Source organism: Oncorhynchus gorbuscha, linkage group LG10, assembly GCF_021184085.1.
Source record: "Oncorhynchus gorbuscha isolate QuinsamMale2020 ecotype Even-year linkage group LG10, OgorEven_v1.0, whole genome shotgun sequence".
Taxonomy (NCBI): Eukaryota; Metazoa; Chordata; class Actinopteri; order Salmoniformes; family Salmonidae; genus Oncorhynchus; species Oncorhynchus gorbuscha.
This window is the reverse complement of record NC_060182.1, coordinates 74724477-74745221: the sequence shown is the minus strand read 5'-3', so window position 1 is coordinate 74745221 and position 20745 is coordinate 74724477. Positions and strand designations below refer to the sequence as shown.

Here is a 20745-nt window from a genome sequence, read left to right as displayed (position 1 = left end):
ACCAGCTAAATGAGAAAGGCCTTAACTGTGTTTGTTGTAATTTGGTACTGCGTTGATATTGAAAATGGTGTGCCAGGTTTACCCAGCGTTTGCACCAGTGTGAAATTCCAGAGGGAGTAACAAATAAAGAGAGGACAAAAAGTAAAACATACTGTGGGAAAGAAATGAGAACTAACATGAGACAGTACATTTTAATACCCATGTCTCATTTCAAAGTTCTTTGTTATATACAGTATACAATAAATGCCATTGCCTTTGAATATAATAATAGTAAATGTTTAATCTGGCAGGATTGAATACGTTATCTAATGTTCAATTAGCTCTCTTTAGATTTTTTATCAAAGTTCAAGTGAGGTGTTCCCCAGGGCTCTTTTCTGGGCCCGTCTTAAATATGGCTCTTTATGAGCCGCTGCTGCGGTTTGATCTTAGTGACAGCACTGCAGCATCTTTTCCCAATCTGAAGATTTGCTGTTGACGGGACAGCGGGAACAGGGCCAACCAAAAACAAAGGATTAACAATGAATGGAGATCATTTATATCAGCCATCCAAAAAGCCTTGCAGGCATTTTGATGAAACTCACTTCAAAATGCTTCACTTAACTGCTGGTAACATTCTTTGAGGGCTGGCAGGGCAGAGTTGCATCACTCGGGTTTCTGTCAATCTAATCTGGGTTGCAAAGCTGCAGTTAAGATTCCACTCACAGCGTTCAAGCTTTCCAGTATTCGTTGCAGTTTGTGAAGATGCTTATACAGGCATTTCAGAACATGCTTCAGGGAAATAAACTTTCTGGGAAAAAAAGCTTATTGGAGTTACATTTTCATATTTTATTCTCTTATTCAATTATGAAGGGAAAAAGTGTTGGTTATTCATGGACAAACTAAATGTTTGGACAGACTAAATAATGTGTCTGCTTTAAAACATGCCTGCTGCTTGGTCTTAGACTGCACTAGTAATTAAAAGTAGTTTCTTCAGACAGTTGAAAGAGACAACATGATGAATGCAATATGAGATTGATGTGTATGATCAGGGCCAAGAGATCTGTACCTGTCAACCCTCCACCAGGTGTCAGATATAACTGCTTCTAGAATGCAGATGTTACAGTAATTATTTTCACTATTACCCAGAATATGGAACCCTCCTTCAATTGTGGGGGTCCTGATCATACAGAGCAATCTCACATTGGATTCATATAACCACATAATAAATTAAATACAGGCTATCTCACTCAAATGTGCATGATTAAAGGCCCAATGCTGCCGTTTTAATATCAGCATCAAATCATTTCTGGGTATCAATTAAGTACTTTACTGTAACAGGTTTCAATTAACATTGTCAAAAAGTAACAAAAATAGATTTTTATAAAAAAACTACATAGCAAGCAAAACTTTTGCTATGACTGTCTGGGAGTGGTTTGAGTGGGGAGGGGAAAACTAGCTGTTATTGAAAATCATTTTGGAACTCGCTTTGTTATCGGTCTATTAACTAACTTAACGCCTGGTAATGTCACCAGACAAGAAACTCCACCCTTGCAAAAACGGCTGATGAGAAGGTCCTGTGCAGATTGTATTTTCTATGAAGAAATAACACTGATCACATTTTTAACATGTTTATAGTGTCAGTTTCATCAGCTGTTGTACAATAGGACACATACACAGGTAAAACTGAATTTTGACTGCTCTGGGCCTTTAAGATGTGAGCAAGAAATAAAAAATGAACATAACATAGTTGATTTGCTAATTAATTGCTGTATAGGAGAACCTGCAACCTGAATAAAAAAATATGATAGATGTTTAATGCTCGCTCTATCACCATCATAACACAGGTATGATTACATAAACCTGGAAAGTACAGCTACAAGCCTCTTACTGTACCTTACATGCAAACCAATAAATAACAGATAGGGGAATTAGAAATCCACAGGAACTGTTAGTGAGCAACATAAACCTGGGATGACATAACTTTAAGTGAGAACTGCTGCCTCATAAGGCTGGGAACAGAAAACGGAGGAGAGAGGAGGAGAGGAGGAGAGGAAGGGGGCGTTGCAGCTCTGTCCCTCATTGGGGATGAACACTTTCCTTGGAGCCTATTATTAGAAACAGCTGTTTCCCTCGACGCCCGCTTTCCCATCATCACTCTGGCACCTCAGCGTTTCCACAGCACAAAGTCTTAAACGTGAGTGGAATAGCGTTATGCATTTGAGAGCGCTAAAGCAGAGCGCCCGCTGCTGCACTGTAAACGCACACACTCTCACACACTCACACAGGAAGGGAAACAGGGGCAGGCAATGCCCTTGGCATGTTTCCTCTCACCCCCATTTCCTTTGTTGATGTATGATAGGCAGACCTTAAGTGAGTGCACCTCTACTCCTCTCCATATTTCACCGCACCGCGGACAACAACATGGGCTCTCTCCTACGCACGTCTGCACCACGCTATCCCCTCTGCAGTGTGCTTCTTCGTGACCTAATTCCTCCCAATCCATGCCCATCTATGGGTGCAGACATCACAGGATCGAGGGTGGGAGGAGAGGGGTAGAGATGGTGGCGCAGTCCTCCCTCCCAGCCTAGTTACTGTCAGAACTTCTGCGGCTTTTGGCAATCATGATGAAAAAAAGTTGCTGGCAACTGGATCTGCAGATATTCATTGGATGAATGGTGTTCATTGCATGAGAGCAGACTTGCTTCAGATTTAGCTGGGCGTCATTGCAGTGTTCACTCATGCATGCATGCATGGAAGCACACACAAGTAAGCGAACCAACACAAACACAAAAGTACCAAATTCCACGATGGTGTGCAGCACCCTCAGAAGACTACAAACATCTGCATCTATTCTTCTCTATCAATAGTATACACTTCTGATCGTTCCCGGTGTCTTGTGTGGAAATGTTGCATAGGACTATTCCTGTTGTGGTTTGGTAACGATTTGCTGTCTAACTGTCCCATGGTTCAGCTCTTGCATATGATGTATTTAGCTGACATAAGAGGATTCTGAGGTAGGAATTCCTCCATCTTGGCTGACACTATCCAAACAGGGTTGGATCTCTGACAAAAACAAACATGATATGCAATTCAGTCCCACTGAGGAAAGTTTTGACAAAGGTCTCTGCAGCTTCTTCTGCTGTCGGACGTGCCAATGAAGAAAAGTGAAGGACACAACTCAAGACTCATCTTTCAATCAAATTCGAAGATCCCACCAAACGGTTCTCACAAGTCAGAGGAATCTCCAATCTGCTTTGTGTAACAGAGAAATGTCAGCACTGGTTGCAGTTAAAAACCTGTATAATGTTCTGTGTTATTATGTTTCAAGGACATCCAAGACTAAGGGCTCTATTCAATCTGATCCGCTTTAGCCGACATCAGCATAGCTGTTGTTTTGGCGGTGTCAGCGGTGCAACTGCATTTGAGCTTTCAAATCTACAAGCTTCTGCCGTTTACCTAAAGTGCACATTGCCATTGGCTGCACGGCGTCACATTAAGATAAACTCCATGCAGCCTTGTTTAGAAGTTCAAACACTGGAATGTGAGGTGTAATCTACACCTTGATTAGGCTGATAGAAATCCTCATTTTTTTGTTCAATGATTTTCAATTTGAGCATCATTACTTCTATATAGCCTACACCGCCAAAACATCAGCTATTCGGGTGTCTGCTATTGCCAGGTTAGTGCTTGATCGGATTGAATCTAGGCCTTATTTTCATACATTTACTGTCAATGAGTTATTGATCAAGATTTTAGTAATGTCTATGTCCTTTTGAGACATGAGTGCAACTTGGGTACACAGCATAACTAAGAACTCAGATTTTGTCACCATGTGTTACTGCAGGCGACATTGCTGTTTGAGTGGACTGAAGCCTGTGTTAAAAGTCCTTGGATAAGACTGTCTGTACTAGAATGTACAGACAGACAGGCATGGCAAGGAATAGAAATGTATGCATACCAGAGACGGTGTCAAATTAATTGAAATTTCAATTAATTGACAAAATAAAGTCTACTGGAACTCAAATTAATTACACCCCCCCCACACACACACACGCCCCACCTCTTCCTGTCCCCTAGACCAATAGGCATCTCCTCCTCTAGTCCCGTCTCTCCCCTTGTTTCCATGCCAACACCTCTGCATGAAGTCATACACATGTAAGAAAGTGACAGTTCAATAAAACTATCATGAAGATTCTCTTGGTAATGAATAGAGCAGAAAGGCGTTTCTCAGACTGTCTTCCTCTCGTGACTTTCTATCTTCTAGATCTCCTGAGAGGCTTGGGTCAGGGAAGAACGATTCCATTTAGCATTAACCCTGAGTGCCCTCTGTCGCGCCGCCTCCTATTTTATCCCACGCTCCTACTGACTGAGCAGTGCCTGTGATGTTCCTTATAGGAAATGCCTCTTGACATCTAATCAGATGGGGAACCATTAACTTCCAGTCTAATGGGTCTTACTCTGGTATGGAATTACACTAGAACGGTGGTCAGATCTAGCTGTTAAAAGGCTCAGTGTGTACTCTATGTGTGATGAAATCCTAGCTCTCACTCTTATTCAGAAAATGGATCCATGGAATGCTAAATCTATAATTTTCTCACTAGCTACCAAACACGTGCTTTCGAACATGCATTAGTTGACTAAAAAGGCTTACAAATAAGCAGCAAGACGCCCTCAAAGTTCCTTCACACTAATATTCGGTGAATTCTTAAGCTACTTCTGCAGAACAAGATGGTGAACAGAATGCACTCGTACTGCTTTATAAAAAGGCCCAGTGTTCTGTACTACAGATAGACAGCATCAGCACTGTGTGGTACTGTATCAGTACAGTGCAGTACAAGACAGGACTTCACAGTACAGACAGAACTGAAGGGACAGATTAGATAAAACGCAGCATTCACCCATCTGCTCTGCTTCAGGCTCACCAAGGGGTTAAATAAAATTAAGTTACTTGCTTTAAATTAATCTCACAGAGCTCTTAGCGCAAGAATGTCTCAACTCATCTCTTCACCTGCATTATTTCCAGGACTGAATGGTGAGAAAGCACAAAGAAAGAGTGCAGTTCCACTGCAGCAGTCTGCCTCGCACTGGGAAATGTCACCTATTACTGTGAATACGTATCAATGAGCCCCCCAACTTTAATGTGTCAAATGAAAAAAAGATGGAGAAACAGACTCTCTGACAACATCTTTGTGTTGTCGTCATCTCAGTCTATAGTGTTGGTGACGCCCTACTCCCTCACTGTTTTCATAGAGATCAAATCTATGGAGTACAAGGACCTAATCAGACACCCCATGACACACATACTGTAGTTACTGCAGTAATATACAGTAAATGGTGTACCAGAGACTAGAGGTCGACCGATTATGATTTTTCAACGTATTTGTAATAATGACAATTACAACAATACTGAATGAACACTTATTTTAACTTAATATAATACATCAATAAAATCAATTTAGCCTCAAATAAATGATGAAACATGTTCAATTTGGTTTAAATAACGCAAAAACAAAGTGTTGGAGAAAAAAGTAAAGTGCAATATGTGCTATGTATGAAAGCTTACGTTTCAGTTCCTTGATCAGAACATAAGAACATATGAAAGCTGTTGGTTCCTTTTAACATGAGTCTTCAATATTCCCAGGTAAGAGGTTTTAGGTTGTAGTTATTATAGGAATAATAGGACTATTTCCCTCTATACCATTTGTATTTCATTAACCTTTGACTATTGGATGTTCTTATAGGCACTTTAGTATTGCCAGTGTAACAATATAGCTTCCGTCCCTCTCCTCGCTCCTCCCTGGGCTCGAACCAGCAACACAACGACAACAGCCACCATCGAAGCAGTGTTACCCATGCAGAGCAAGGGGAACAACTACTAGAAGGCTCAGAGCGAGTGACGTTTGAAACGCTATTAGCGCGCGCTAACTAGCTTGCCATTTCACTTCGGTTACACCAGCCTTATCTCGGGAGTTGATAGGCTTGAAGTCATAAACAGCGCAATGCTTGACACACAACGAAGAGCTGCTGGCAAAACGCACAAAAGTGCTGTTTGAATGAATATTTACGCGCCTGCTTCTGCCTACCACCGCTCAGTCAGATACTTGTATGCTCAGTTAGATTATATGTAACGCAGGACACGCTAGATAATATCTAGTAATATCATCAACCATGTGTAGTTAACTAGTGATTATGATTGATTGTTTTTTTATAAGATAAGTTTAACCTCTCTGAACCACCCATCCTGGATCCGGTATAATTGTCATCAGCAACACTGAATAGCATAGCGCCACAGTCAAATAATATTACTAGAAAATATTCATATTCCTGAAATCACAATATTGCAAAACACAGCTTGGCCTTTTGTTAATCCACCTGTCGTCTCAGATTTTGAAATTATGCTTTACAGCGAAAGCAATACAAGCGTTTGTGTAAGTTTATCGATCGCTCGACAAAACAATAAGTACACTGACATCATGTAACTTGGTCACGAAAATCAGAAAAGCAATCAAATTAATCATTTACCTTTGATGATCTTCAGATGTTTTCACTCAGGAGACTCCCAGTTAGACAACAAATGTTCTCCTTTTGTTCCATATCCAAATACCTCCGTTAGTTTGGTGCGTTATGCCCAGGAATCCACCGGAAAGAGCGGTCACGACAACGCAGACAAAAATTCCAAATTATATACATAATGTCAAATGTTTTTTATAATCAATCCTCAGGGTATTTTTCAAATACAGTGGGGCAAAAAAGTATTTAGTCAGCCACCAATTGTGCAAGTTCTCGCACTTAAAAAGATGAGGCCTGTAATTTTCATCATAGGTACACTTCAACTATGACAGACAAAATTAGAAATGTTTTATTAATTTTTTTAAATCAGAAAAATCACATTGTAGGATTTGATTTATTTATTTAATTTAACGTCTTCGAGATAGGGGGCGCTCTTTTAATTTTTGAATAAAAAACGTTCCCGTTTTAAACAAGATATTTTGTCACGAAAAGATGCTCGACTATGCATGTAATTGACAGCTTTGGAAAGAAAAAAACCGACGTTTCCAAAACTGCAAAGATATTATCTGTGAGTGCCCCAGAACTAATGCTACAGGCGAAACCAAGATGAAATTTCATACAGGAAATGGTCCAGATTTTGAATGCCCTGTGTTCCAATGTCTCCTTATATGGCTGTGAATGCGCCAGGAATGAGCCTGCACTTTCTGTCGTTTCCCCAAGGTGTCTGCAGCATTGTGACGTATTTGTAGGCATATCATTGGAAGATTGACCATAAGAGACTACATTTACCAGGTGTCCGCCCAGTGTCCTCCGTCGAAATTATTGCGTAATCTCCAGGTCCATGCGCGTTTCATTTTCTTCAGAAGAGAAACCAAACTGCCACGAATTATTTATCGTCGATAGATGTGTGAAAAACACCTTGAGGATTGATTCTAAACAATGTTTGCCATGTTTCTGTCGATATTATGGAGTTAATTTGGAAAAAAGTTTGCGTTGTAATGACTTAATTTTCGGTTTTTGTCTTACCCAAACGTGATGAACAAAACGGAGCGATTTGTCCTACACAAATAATATTTTGGGAAAAACTGAACATTTGCTATCTAACTGAGAGTCTCCTCATTGAAAACATCTGAAGTTCTTCAAAGGTAAATGATTTTATTTGAATGCTTTTCTTGTTTTTGTGAAAATGTTGCATGCTGAATGCTAGGCTTAATGCTATGCTAGGCTATCAATACGCTTACACAAATGCTTGTTTAGCTATGGTTCAAAAGCATATTTTGAAAATCTGAGATGACAGTGTTGTTAACAAAAGGCTAAGCTTGAGAGCAAATATATTTATTTAATTTCATTTGCGATTTTCATGAAGAGTTAACGTTGCGTTATGGTAATAAGCTTGAGGCTATAAATAGGATCCCGGATACGGGATTGTTCGTCGCAACAGGTTAACCCCTTTTTCATGATATCCAATTGTTTTAGTAGCTACTATCTTGTCTCATCGCTACAACTCCCGTACAGCTCGGGAGAGATAAAGGTTGAAAGTCATGTGTCCTCCGCTAAGCAACCCAACCAAGCCGCACTGCTTCTTAACACAGCGCCATCTAACCCGGAAGTCAACCACACCAATGTGTCGGAGGAAACACCACACACCTGGCGACCTTGGTTAGCACGCGCTGCGCCCGGCCCACCACAGGAGTCACTGGTGCACGACGGCCAAACCCTCCCTAACCCGGACGACACTAGGCCAATTGTGCGTCGCCCCACGGACCTCCCGGTCGCGGCCGGTTACGACAGAGCCTGGGCGCGAACCCAGAGTCTCTGGTGGCGCAGCTGGCGCTGCAGTACACCGCCGTTAACCACTGCACCACATGAATTTATTTGCAAATTATGGTGGAAAATAAGTATTTGGTCAATAACAAAAGTTTATCTCAATATTTTGTTATATACCCTTTGTTGGCAATGACAGAGATCAAACGTTTTCTGTAAGTCAAATATACCCTTTGTTGGCAATGACAGAGATCAAACGTTTTCTGTAAGTCTTCACAAGGTTTTCACACACTGTTGCTGGTATTTTGGCCCATTCATCCATGCAGATCTCCTCTAGAGCAGTGATGTTTTGGGGCTGTTGCTGGGCAACACATACTTTTTTTCTAATTTTGTCTGTCATAGTTGAAGTGTGCCTATGATGAAAATTACAGGCCTCTCATCTTTTTAAAAGTAGGAGAACTTGCACAATTGGTGGCTGACTAAATACTTGTTTGCCCCACTGTATCTATTCGATAATATATCAACCGGGACAGTTGGCTTTTCACTAGGACTGGGAGTAACAATGGCCACCTTTTTCTCTTGTGCACAACTCACTCTGAGAGCCCCCACCTCTCCACTTACGCAATGTGGTCGTTCACGCTCATTCTTCAAAATAAAAGCCTGAAACTATATCTAAAAGGCTGTTGACACCTTAGGGAAGCCATAGAAAAAGGAATCTGGTTGATATCCCTTTTAAAATGGGCAATAGGGATGCATAACAACAGAGAGGTTTCAAAAACAGGGGAACTTCCTGATTGGATTTTCCTCAGGGTTTAGCCTGCAATATCAGTTCTGTTTAACTCAGACAAAATTGACAGTTTTGGAAACTTTAGAGGGTTTTCTATCCCAATCTGTCAATTATATGCATATTCTAGCATCTGGTCATGAGAAATAGGCCATTTACTTTGGGAACGTTATTTTTCCAAACATAAAAATAGTGCCCCCTAGCTTCAAGAGGTTAATGCTAACTAGCAACTTACCTTGGCTTACTGCATTCGCGTAACAGGCAGTCTCCTTGTGGAGTGCAACTAGAGAGAGGCAGGTGGTTATTGCGTTGGACTAGTTAACTGTAAGGTTGTAAGATAGTATCCCCCGAGCTGACAAGGTGAAAATCTGTCGTTCTGCCCCTGAACAAGGCAGTTAACCCACTGTTCCTAGGCAGTCATTGAAAATAAGAATGTGTTCTTAACTGACTTGCCTAGTTAAAATAAAAAGGTATAAAAAAAAAATCGAATTTCAAAGATTAATTTCAAAATCGGCAAATCGGCACCCAAAAATATAGATTTCCGATTGTTATGAAACCTGGAAACTGGAAATCGGCCCTAATTAATCGGTCGACCTCTACCAGAGACTATAGGAAATTCACCATAGGATCTATTGAAGTAAATTTGGGGGGCAATTGGACAAACCTCTGCACCCACACTGTACAGTGCCTTGGTTTCTCTATTCCAGGGGGAAATAAAACTGTCAATCAAATCCAGGTGGGCTCCTACGTCCTCAGTGCTTGGACCCCTGATCATGGCACAGCATGGGCAACAGATTTTGAGTTCAAATTAAGTTGTTTGAACAGAGAACCCACTCGTGACACCTTGATCTTTCTCACTGGTGAGATGAAGTGCTATCGGCAGAGCATCACATAAATCCTCATCCTAAGGAGGCGGCGGACACATCAATCTCCCAAACAGATCAATAACTCCTGACCACAAGCCACTATGAGGGCTTCATAAGGCGCTCAATACAGGAGCTGCTGTGGAGATACATAAGGTGCCATGACAGGAGGAATAGCGAGGGTTCGTAAGCTTCCTCATACTAACAACTAGGCCTACTATGAGGAGTTCTCACAGTATAATCACATTGTTGGCTAATCAATGCAACATACGACACCTGCATTTTCATTAACACTTCAATAAAGCGATTATTGCCTTCCTGTCTGTGCTGTTGATTGATTTTGGCACAAATGGGCTTCCATAGGGCCTGGGAGAGAGTTCTACAGTATGTTGAGTGTGGCCGTCACTGTCACGATTGTCGTTAGAACATTCAGACCAAAGTGCAGCGAGATATGAGTTTCACATGTTCAATGAATGAAACGCACCAAAACAATAAAGAACGAACAAAACGTGAAAAAAATGAAGTGCTCACAGACAACTACACATAAACAAGATCCTACAAAACACAGTGGGGAAATGGCTGCCTAAATATGATCCACAATCAGAGACAACGATAAACAGCTGCTTCTGATTGGGAACCATACCAGGCCAACATAGAAATAAGATCCCTAGATTACCTACCCTAGTCACACCCCGACCTAGCCAAAATGGAGAATAAAAAGGCTCTCTATGGTCAGGGTGTGACAGTCACTTTATGAGAGTCATGGCTGTACTAACCGTGCACTCCTACCGCTCTCACCTTGAGAAACTGAGTTGCTGCTTTCAAATCTCCACAAATATATGGACTGTGAGAGAAAGTCAAAGCAATTCCACTGTGGTTGTCATGATAACAAAATAGCTTTCACACGTTGCTAACAAACACCACTTTTACTTGTCGTCACTCAAGCTTGTAAAAGAGAGACCTTCACATGTCCAGCAAACAAACCACAAAAGTCTAGGTACAGTCCGCAATATGAAAACTCTGACAGTTAAAGGAAGAAAACCAAGAGAAAAAAGGAAGTTGGAGTGAGAGACAAGGAGAGAGAGAAGAGAGAGAGAGTGCAGGGAAGAGGGAGGGAGAGAGAAAGATAAAGAGACCAGGACTAATTCATTACAGTATCTCTCACCAGCCACAAGGTGAGAACTACCGGCTATTTCAGCCCAATACTAAGTCTTAAAGTCTTAAGTAGAGCAAAGAGTGCTCAAACCTCTCTGCCGCTACAATCCTGCAGGAATCAGAGTATCAAATCATCTGAAAAAAAGACTGCTCACCTCTCCCTTGATCACATCCGTCACGGGCCGTTATTTGAAGTCTCCAACACAAACTAACTTAATCAAATACTCCTTTAATCTCTTGAAATGCATTCTTGACTGAACAGAAATCATGCAGCCTTGACTATTACTACTACTGTAGCATACTGCCCCATGGGGATGCACCACTATCATGTGTGACATCCTGACGGCATTCAACAATGTAGGCTATCGAAGACCTGAACACATGCAGCAGCCCCTTTCCAATGAATGTCTGAGGTCACTCAGGCAGAAATGTTGCCACAGACAACCACTCAACTCAAGGAGGGGAAGAATACGAGTCTGACCCTTGGTATCTCACAGCAAACCTCCTACAGCTCATGTCACATCAGTGTTGTCTGGTTCACTAGCCGGTTGCCTTTGACAGCACAGCATAGCATGTATGATTACTAAGGTTGATAAGAGTGAGAGCAGTAACACACTGACCTGAAATATACTTGTATAATCATTCTGGTATTGCCACGTTCAGGCGCTAACTCCGCAAGGTTGTATGATTTGTTGAAGAAGTAAGGGTATCAGAAACCCCTCTGTGATATTTGGTAAGAATACAATTAAACCCTGATTTTGCCTGGAATTGTCATGCTTAGGCTAGCATTAAATCTCTTGGAAGAATCTCAGTGTAGCAAACTAACAGTACTAGCATTATAAGAAAATAATACAGTACCACTGTTGGCATCAACAGAGTATCTGAACTCAACGCTAACATACAAGTCATGTGCACTTAGCTAGTCTATGTAGGCTAGGCTGGGTGCTTTTAAGATGGATGTGTAAATGTCTATTTTAGTTCGTATTCAGCACTTGTGATGCATTTTGGCCCATTTTCTTATATACAGTACACATGCTGATCATTCAACTTTCTAGGGTTAGATAGTAAGCAGCCGATCGACCTTATAATAATAAAGTCAACACATTTACTGTCTCTTAATGATGTCCCAATAACCCGTATTCAACATATTTTATTGCATGTGTAAACTGCTCTTCCAAACCATGATTAGCTCACATACTATATACTTTACCTGTAACATTATTTGGCTGTTAATTGGCTCACTTGCATTTGTGGATCACATTTTCTAAGGCATGTCCTTTTTTGTTCAAAATGGAGTATTTCCAAAGCGCTATTTGAATAAAATCATAATCTTAGTCAGCTGTGTCTTGCTCCTCTAAATTCTTATTTTGCTAATCTATCACAAGTGTATTTCACTTTAGGTTAGACCAAAGAAGCACATTGGCATCCGTCAGGGATAGTCAAGCGGCTTTAGCTGAGGAGCTTTAACAAAAAGCTAATGGGGTGTGAAGTCTGCAGAGAATTTGACAAAAGTGGAAGAAAAGGAGTTTCATTAAGAGGGACATCCTTTATGACTGAGCGACGTCCATTTTCATAACTACAAAAAAAACACAGTTTCTATCCTTTCAAGCATCAAACGCTTAAAAGTTTACACCTAAACAGTACATTATAAATAAACTGGGACCTGGTCAAATAGGGGAGAGGCATTATCTGTTTTTTTTAAACCAGGTTTGTTGTTCATTTGAGAAATAATAGATGGAAGGGAGTTGTGTTTAATAATGGCTCTCTATACTACTGTACACTTTCTTCAATTTGGATTTGGGGACTGTAAAAAGACCCCTGGTGGTACGTTTGGTGGGGTAAGTGTGTGTGCAAATATGCTGCAGTATGGTAGTCGAGTGGAAGTCTGTGAATAAATACCTATCTTTATTTAACCAGGAAAGATCACAGATGCATTTGATCAATTTTACAGACGTGACTGACCATACAACAAATGCCATATAGCTGCATTATCAACAGCACATAATCTGATCTCAAAATAAACTTCCTGTTGATAACAATACAAGCCAAAGCGAGTTGGAGAGAAATTGAGAGAGGGGGGGTTGGGATCTTGCCATCAGATGAGAACAGGTCCAAAAAAGGCACAGATGATCACACAGCTCTTAGCTTAACCCAGAAGAGCTATAATGTGGCCTTTTAATTAAGCCACAATCAGGGTGCTGCCCCTGCATTTGTTTGTACACTTTGCAACTGGTTCTTATACAAATGTAATTGCCACTCAGTTATTCCGTAGTAACCACCCTCAAAACCCAAAACTATGGTGTGGTTTTGCGATGTGTGATGCAAAAAACACAAGGTTGTACATTCAGAACCCTTTCTAGATGCCAACATCCAATACAGTCAATCTCTGTATCACGTAGTTTGTCATAAAAACTGCAGTGCTTGCCCCCAAAACGTCTACTGGGTGACAGTGATGTTGCTGAAGCAGGGGGCGAAGTACATGTAATGCCAGCAGCATACCACCCTGCATACCCACTGCTGGATTGTTTCTGAAGCTAAGCAGGGTTGATACTGGTCAGTTCCTGGATGGGAAGTGGTGTTGGAGGGCCAGTAGGAGGCACTCTTTCCTCTGGTCTAAAAAAATATCACAATGCCCCACGGCGGTGATTGGGGACACTGCCCTGTGTAGGGTGTCGTCTTTCGGATGGGACGTTAAATGGGTGTCCTGACTCTCTGAGGTCATTAAAGATCCCATGGCACTTATCGTAAGAGTAGGGGTGTTAACCCCGGTGTCCTGGCTAAATTCCCAATCTGGCCCTCAAACCATCACGGCCACCTAATAATCCCCAGTTTACAATTGGCTCATTCATCCCCCTCCTCTCCCCTGTAACTATTCCCCAGGTTGTTGCTGCAAATGAGAACATGTTCTCAGTCCCCTTACCTGGTAAAATGAAATAGGCATAGTATATAATCAATTTATTGATGGATATTTATATTGTGACCAGTATGACCAATGTTTCGGTGTGGCCTTTCTCAAGGAGAGCCGGTGCCAAATGTCTATCAGACAGAGCATAAAACCCCTTCCAGCTTCCCAGTCGCATACACATTAAAATGCTAAACCGGGAAGAGGCCACAGAGGCACAATCAATGACCCGTCCAGGCTGTTAGGCTTTCCAATCAGAAGTCCTCTGGGCCCGACTCAAAGAAAGAAGCACCTTCCATTTACCAAGAGGGGATTTCGTCGGCAGGAATTCAACCTAATAAACAATTCATAACCTTGGCTCACGATGACAGCACATCATTGACTCCACAAACTCTGTCTATATTTACTTGACAAATTCAGTATATCATGTGGAAATGACTTATGTATGAACGCTATGAGCGTAAAAGGCTTTGTTCAGGTGCAAGCCTGTGACTTCCAATTTATAATTTAATGAAGCCTTTTACTACCCAAGAATAAAAGGCAATTTCAGAAGGGCAGCTCACATGTGAAAAACTACTGCAGGCACTCTACTATCAGATGTCACAAATAACTCAGTAGTAGACTGCTCAGTAACGGGACCATTTCTTTGGATGACTGGGTTTCAGACAACCAAAAATATAGAAATGTATGAAGGCAATGTCATTGACACTCAATAGCCAGTTGAATGACTGGAAACACAGATACCAAATTATTTTTACTTACTGTAGTATGTCAACGTGCAAATAGTCTGTTGTTCATATGTGATCAATGGTGTTGAAACCAGAGACAATAATCCATTACAGATATATTACTATTATTACATCTATTACTTTGGAATTATCATTATTGAACTAAAAATGTTCACCAATCAAAAACCTTGCTTCATTATGGGTGTTTGAGAGACAGTTTTGAATTCTATGTGTGTTTGAAAGAACTATAGAGATGAGAATCTTCGGGACCCGACCAATGATGAACATTGGACAAATGTTTAGCCTTTTTACATGAGTTATTGTAGTGTTTTTGGCTAACCCGATTTTCCTACAGTTATGATTTTCAGACTATTTGTGTGCACTGGTGGTTATGTCTCCCTTGATGAGGTAGAAATGTTAGATGTATTTTCACACGCACCTTTACTGGACCTTTAAAAGGTAGTAACTCTATAAACTTAATATGATCGTCGAGTGACATAATGTATTCAGATATGTTTCCTTACCTTGTAAGCAGTCTATGGACCGCTCTTAATTAATCTGTTGTGTAAACGGATTCATCAGTTGCGACAGGATGGAAAGCGCAGGATAACGAGCAGCAGTAGTTCCGGTGTTTTGGTTTTCGTCACTATTATTTCGACGGACATCACTGATTATTTCGACAATCGCAAACCGGAACTCTCAATTTTTATCACATATGGACCCAGAATTGAATCATGCAGCGGACCAAATTATGCAATATTTTAGATCTGGGTTAACCGATATTAGAATGCTCTAACGAGTGACTGCAATCCACACTTTGGTTTTGGTAGAAAAGTCACTGCCAAGAAACACTTATGTTAGCATTTCTGGGTTAAAAATGTTATTCTACTCAGCATAGTGTGTCTGAAGTTACACATCACACTATTACAACAGTGTGACTGTTTTGGGATAAAATGTTCTATATAATTCATTTAATGTCCTGTGTTGTGTCCTTATACTGTTACCATTGATATGTTCTAGGGGCCATTTTGAGACCTTACGGAGCATCAGGTAATGCTGGAATGTCAACCAATGGCATGTCAAACTTTTTGTGGGAAATTACACCGGTCACTCAAACATTTATAAAGTATGAATAGCCCACACTTTAGATGAGTCCATACAAAAATATGCAACTAATGGTTTATAAGGTTTATAAGGACCTATATTAAAAATCTCATGAATGATCTTATGAATCAATATTAAATACTTTAAAGTTTGTTTATAATGTGTAAATAACTAGGTTACTAACATGCATACATTTGGGAGTAATGATTAACAAATGATGAATAAACTATTTACTAATCTAATATAAATACTTTATTATAGGAGTTATTATAGTGTTACCAACACATGAGTTCCAGTGTGTATAGCGTCACTCTAATTTACAGTGCATTCGAAAAGTATTCAGACCCCTTCATTTTCCCACATTACAGCCAGTCTACACACAATAACCCATAGCGGCAAAGAAAAAATGGTTTTTAGATTTCTTTGCAAAAAATTTTTTTTTTAAGAAAAGATCATATTTCGCTAAGTTTTCAGACACTTTACTCAGTACATTGTTGAAGCACCTTTGGCAGTGATTACAGCCTCAAGTCTTCATGAGTATGACACTACAAGCTTAGCACAGCTGTATTTGTGGAGTATCTCCCATTCTTCTCTGAAGCTATTTTCAGGTCTCTCCAGAGATGTTCGATCAGGTTAAAGTTCGGGCTCTGGCTGGGCCTCTCAAGGACATTCAGAGACTTGTGCCCGAAGCCACTCCTGTGTTGCCTTGGCTGTGTGCTGTTCTTGTCCTGTTGGAAGGTGAACCATCGCCCCAGTCTGATGTCCTGAGCGCTCTGAAGCAGGTTTTCATCAAGGATCTCTCTGTACTTTGCTCTGTTAATCTTTCCCTCAATCCTGACTAGTCTTCCAGTCCCTGCCGCTGAAAAACCATCCCCACAGCATGATGCTGCCACCAAGCTTCTTCACTGTGTGGATGGTATTGCCCAGGTGATGAGCTATGCTATGCGCTTGGCATTCAGGCCAGAGAGTTCAATCTTGGTTTCATCAGACAAGAGAATCTTGTTCTCATGGTCTGAGTGTCCTTTAGGTGCCTTTTGGCAAACTCCAAGTGGGCTGTCAAGTGCCTTTTACAGAGGAGTGGCTTCCGTCTGGCCACGCTACCATAAAGGCCTGATTGATGGAGTGCTGCAGAGGTAGTTGTCCTTCTGGAAGGTTCTCCCATCGCCACAGAGGAACTCTGGAGCTCTGTCAGAGTGACCATCGGGTTCTTGGTCACCTCTCTGACCAAGGCCCTTTTCCCCTGATTGCTCAGTTTGGCCGGGCGGCCAGCGCTAGGAAGAGTCTTAGTGGTACCAAACTTCTTCCATTTAAGAATGATGGAGGCTACTGTGTTCTTGGGAATCTTCAATGCTGCATAATTTGTTTGGTACCCCTTCCCAGATCTGTGCCTCGACACAATCGACATTTCCTTCGACCCCGTGGCTTGGTTTTTGCTCTCACATGACCTGTCAACTGTGGGACATTATACAGACAGGTGTGTGCCTTTTCAAATCATGTCCGATCAATTGAATTCACAACAGGTGGACTCTAATCAAGTTGTAGAAACATCTCAAGGATGATCAAGGAAACAGGATGCACCTGAGCTCAATTTTGAGTATCATAGCAACAGGTCTAAAGAGTTATGTAATAAGGTATTATTATAGCTTCTTTTTTTTATACATTTGCTAAATTTTCCCGAAAAACTGTTTTGCTTTATCATTATGGGGTATCGTGGATAGATTGAGGAGGTAATACAAAATATATATATATATATTAGAATAAGGCTGTAATGTAACTAAATGTGGGGGGAAAACATCAGGGAGTCTGAATACTTTCCAAATGCACTGCACGTCCTATTCAGAGTAACAGTAAAGCTATCTCGTGACAAGATTTACAGTATGTGTTAACTTGTGATTTTTAAAAAACTTAATGGGCATGGCCAGTACATAACCAGTATGTCAACCTAATTGAGATGGTTTGGAAAAGCATTCCACATGAAGCTGGTTGAGAGAATACCAAGAGTGTGCAAAGCTGTCATCAAGGCAAATGGTGGCTACTTTGAAGAATCTCAAATCTAAAAATATATTTTGATTTGTTTAACACTATTTTGGTTACTACATGATTCCATATGTGTTATTTCTTAGTTTTGATGTCTTCGTTATTATTCTACAATGTAGAAAATAGTAAAAATAAAGAAAAACCCTTGAATGAGTAGGTGTGTCCAAACTTTTGACTGGTACTGTATCTCTGTAGACCAAGGTTCTACAATCAAAATGGGAATGCCAAAGCTCCCTGAGCAATATGACTGTAAAGACTGCAGTTTTCTGTATCATCATGAAAACATTGAACTACCCGACATTCCATAAACACCAAGTGTTTGCTTGGAAGCTGAGTAGAAAAAAAATGTTCTCCCTCGCCACACACGCACAGACAGTACACACACACACACACACTTTACAGTCATGCCTGCTGTTATTATTTTTTTAAGGCAAGTTGATCCAAGCATAAATTAATTTGTATCAATCACTGGCACCATGCCAATACTCATATGCACACACTAAGTGCCCACATTCAGCGTCACAATTTGGCTTTTCTGGGCCTCCTTGTTGAGTCACTGACAACATTATGTAATTACTGCATTGAGGCCAAAGCAGCAAACAAGCACCATTTTTTTAGTCTCCTCCTCGTCAATTCACCCTGTTTCATAGCTCGTAATGTGTATTTTTAACACCTCACAATTCTGTAAGGTACGCGCTTGTAAATCCATGTGCATCACCAACGCCCCCCCCCCCATTAATTTTCTGACTTTAGTGGTTCTGACACCACAGGGAAGTTTCTGCATATGGATTGGATTTCACACATTGCGGTAGCTCTCCTTTGGTGCTGAAATGCAGCGAACCATTTTGGTCAAAGGAAAAACGTTATACTAGTAGCCAAACAAGGGCAAAGACAAGAATATGAGGCATTATCACTACATCTAGAGGACAGTGGTATGAAACAGGCAAATACGAAGACAATTACCACAGCCGTAATCACGTGTTCTGTGTTCTCACACTAACATGTGTTGCACGAGGCACATCTCCCTTAAAAAAAAAACATTTTGTAGGCTAGGCTACTTACCATGTTGACTTCCGAAACCATGTCGATACTGGCGATATCTATGCTCATGCCAACGTCCACAGGGGCACCTTTAAATCGCATGTAAAACAGGTATCAGTTGCTTTTTAATCAGACAGCTCGCTGGCGCGATAAATGAATCTGCATGCGACTTGTTATTAGCCAACATTTGGGTAAACTTCATCACCAAAAAGGTATTTACCTCCAAAATCAGGCCTCAGACGAATGTCATACCCCTTCAGCAGTTTGTCGACGGTCGCTTTCACAAATGACATGTTGCTTTGCTCGTTGGCGCTAAAGGAAACAGATATGGTATTGATTCAGAATCTTAATTTTAAAAAACTGCAAAGGGACAGGCAGAAACAAGACATCACACCCGTTGGATCTCACCTTTGAGCGCCGCAGACCATGGCGACCATGAGGAAAAGACAAAAAATCCCCCAGCGTCCGCGGTCCAAAGCAGTGCACATCACTAACTTTGATCAGAGAGATGACTTTGAGCGAAGATTAAGGAATGCTACCTACTTAAATCACAGGCTGTCCAATTATTCCAAGACCAACGCATGCGCGTCTTTTTACCAACATCAAAACTGTATTTGCACAAAAACCACGCTATTTCGTAGAAATTTCGGTGGCTTTGAAATAAAATGGGTAGGCTATTCGCGTTTCACCCGAGGTGTCGATGATGGCGCAAGAAGCCCGCGCCGGGATGCATGCAGTAGCTGAACGGTATCAATATGCTAGGCAGATCCCATCCACTCCGGTTAATTCGAGCATTTCAGCAGACACAGCAGTGTCCGGAGCAGATTTGCATCAAGCAGGTCTCCCGGTGTTGATCGGCTGAAGATCTTAAAAGAATAAGCATTGAACACGGCTCTCAGTTCACCTTTAGTCAGCGCTATGTGGGGCATCGTGCAACACAAGCACGTCTGAGGAGCTGCGCATTTTCTGAGGTGTACCTGGACGCTTGAGCTCCCTCGCAGCGGATTGCATTCCCCACGCGTCACGGGCTACAGCACAAGTTAATAATTAGTTAAAAACCCAGAAAACGCATAAAAATCGCAACCGCACCTATAATTAATGAAAGGAAATAAGATACGCTATAGGTTATGCAATGTCCCTTGCAGCAGCATGACGTGCTATATACCACATAATTAATAATAATACACGTTCTGCTATGTCTAGTGATGATATTGACAGACTTCTGACTAATTTGTCAAATCGATTGCTGTTTATCTGGTCACCATGTGCTAGACCACATGATTATTTCAATCATAAATAGTGGTGTATTGAAAATGGGTGATTTGTGGATAATTGGCCACCATCAAATGACAACTCCTATTTATCATGGCAAAATATTGGATTAGTGAAGGGGGTATCCCTGTGTGTATGTGGGTGTGTGAACTGAGGTAATTGAGGTAGATATGTACATATAGGTAGGGATAAAGTGACTAGGAAACAGGATAGATAATAAACAGTAGCAACAGCGTGTAATGCGCGAAAATAGTTAGTGAAAAAAGGTTCAATGCAGATAGTTAAATAGTTAACCAATAGTTACCCAGACAAAGTATTTTCTAGTCTTATGGCTTGAGGGTAGAAGCTGTTCAGGGTTCTGTTGGTTCCAGACTTGGTGCATCGGTACTGCTTGCTGTGCGGTAGCAGAGAGAACAGTCTATGACTTGGTTGGCTGGAGTCTTTGACAACCTTTATGACCTTCCACTGACACTGCCTGGCATAGAGGTCCTGGTGGATAGCATGGAGCTAGGCCCCAGTGATGTACTAGGCTGTACGCATGACCCTTTCTAGTTCCTTGTGGCTGGATGCCAAGCAGTTGCCATACTAAGCGGTGATGCAGCCAGT

The 20745-nt window shown here is 41.2% G+C and overlaps 1 protein-coding gene across 1 annotated transcript in view; it reads right to left on the bottom strand.

Annotated features, from left to right (window-relative positions):
• Positions 1-19985, bottom strand: part of LOC124046567 (gamma-aminobutyric acid receptor subunit beta-1-like) — a 67115-nt gene extending 47130 nt beyond the window's left edge. Inside the window, exons 1-3 of the mRNA XM_046367084.1 lie at positions 19276-19985; positions 19088-19179; positions 18889-18956 (exon numbers count right to left, since the gene is read on the bottom strand). Coding sequence (XP_046223040.1) covers positions 18889-18956; positions 19088-19179; positions 19276-19355 — 240 coding nt within the window. The 5' untranslated portion in view covers positions 19356-19985. The remainder of the gene's footprint in view (positions 1-18888; positions 18957-19087; positions 19180-19275) is intronic.
• Between the last annotated feature and the right edge of the window lie 760 nt (positions 19986-20745).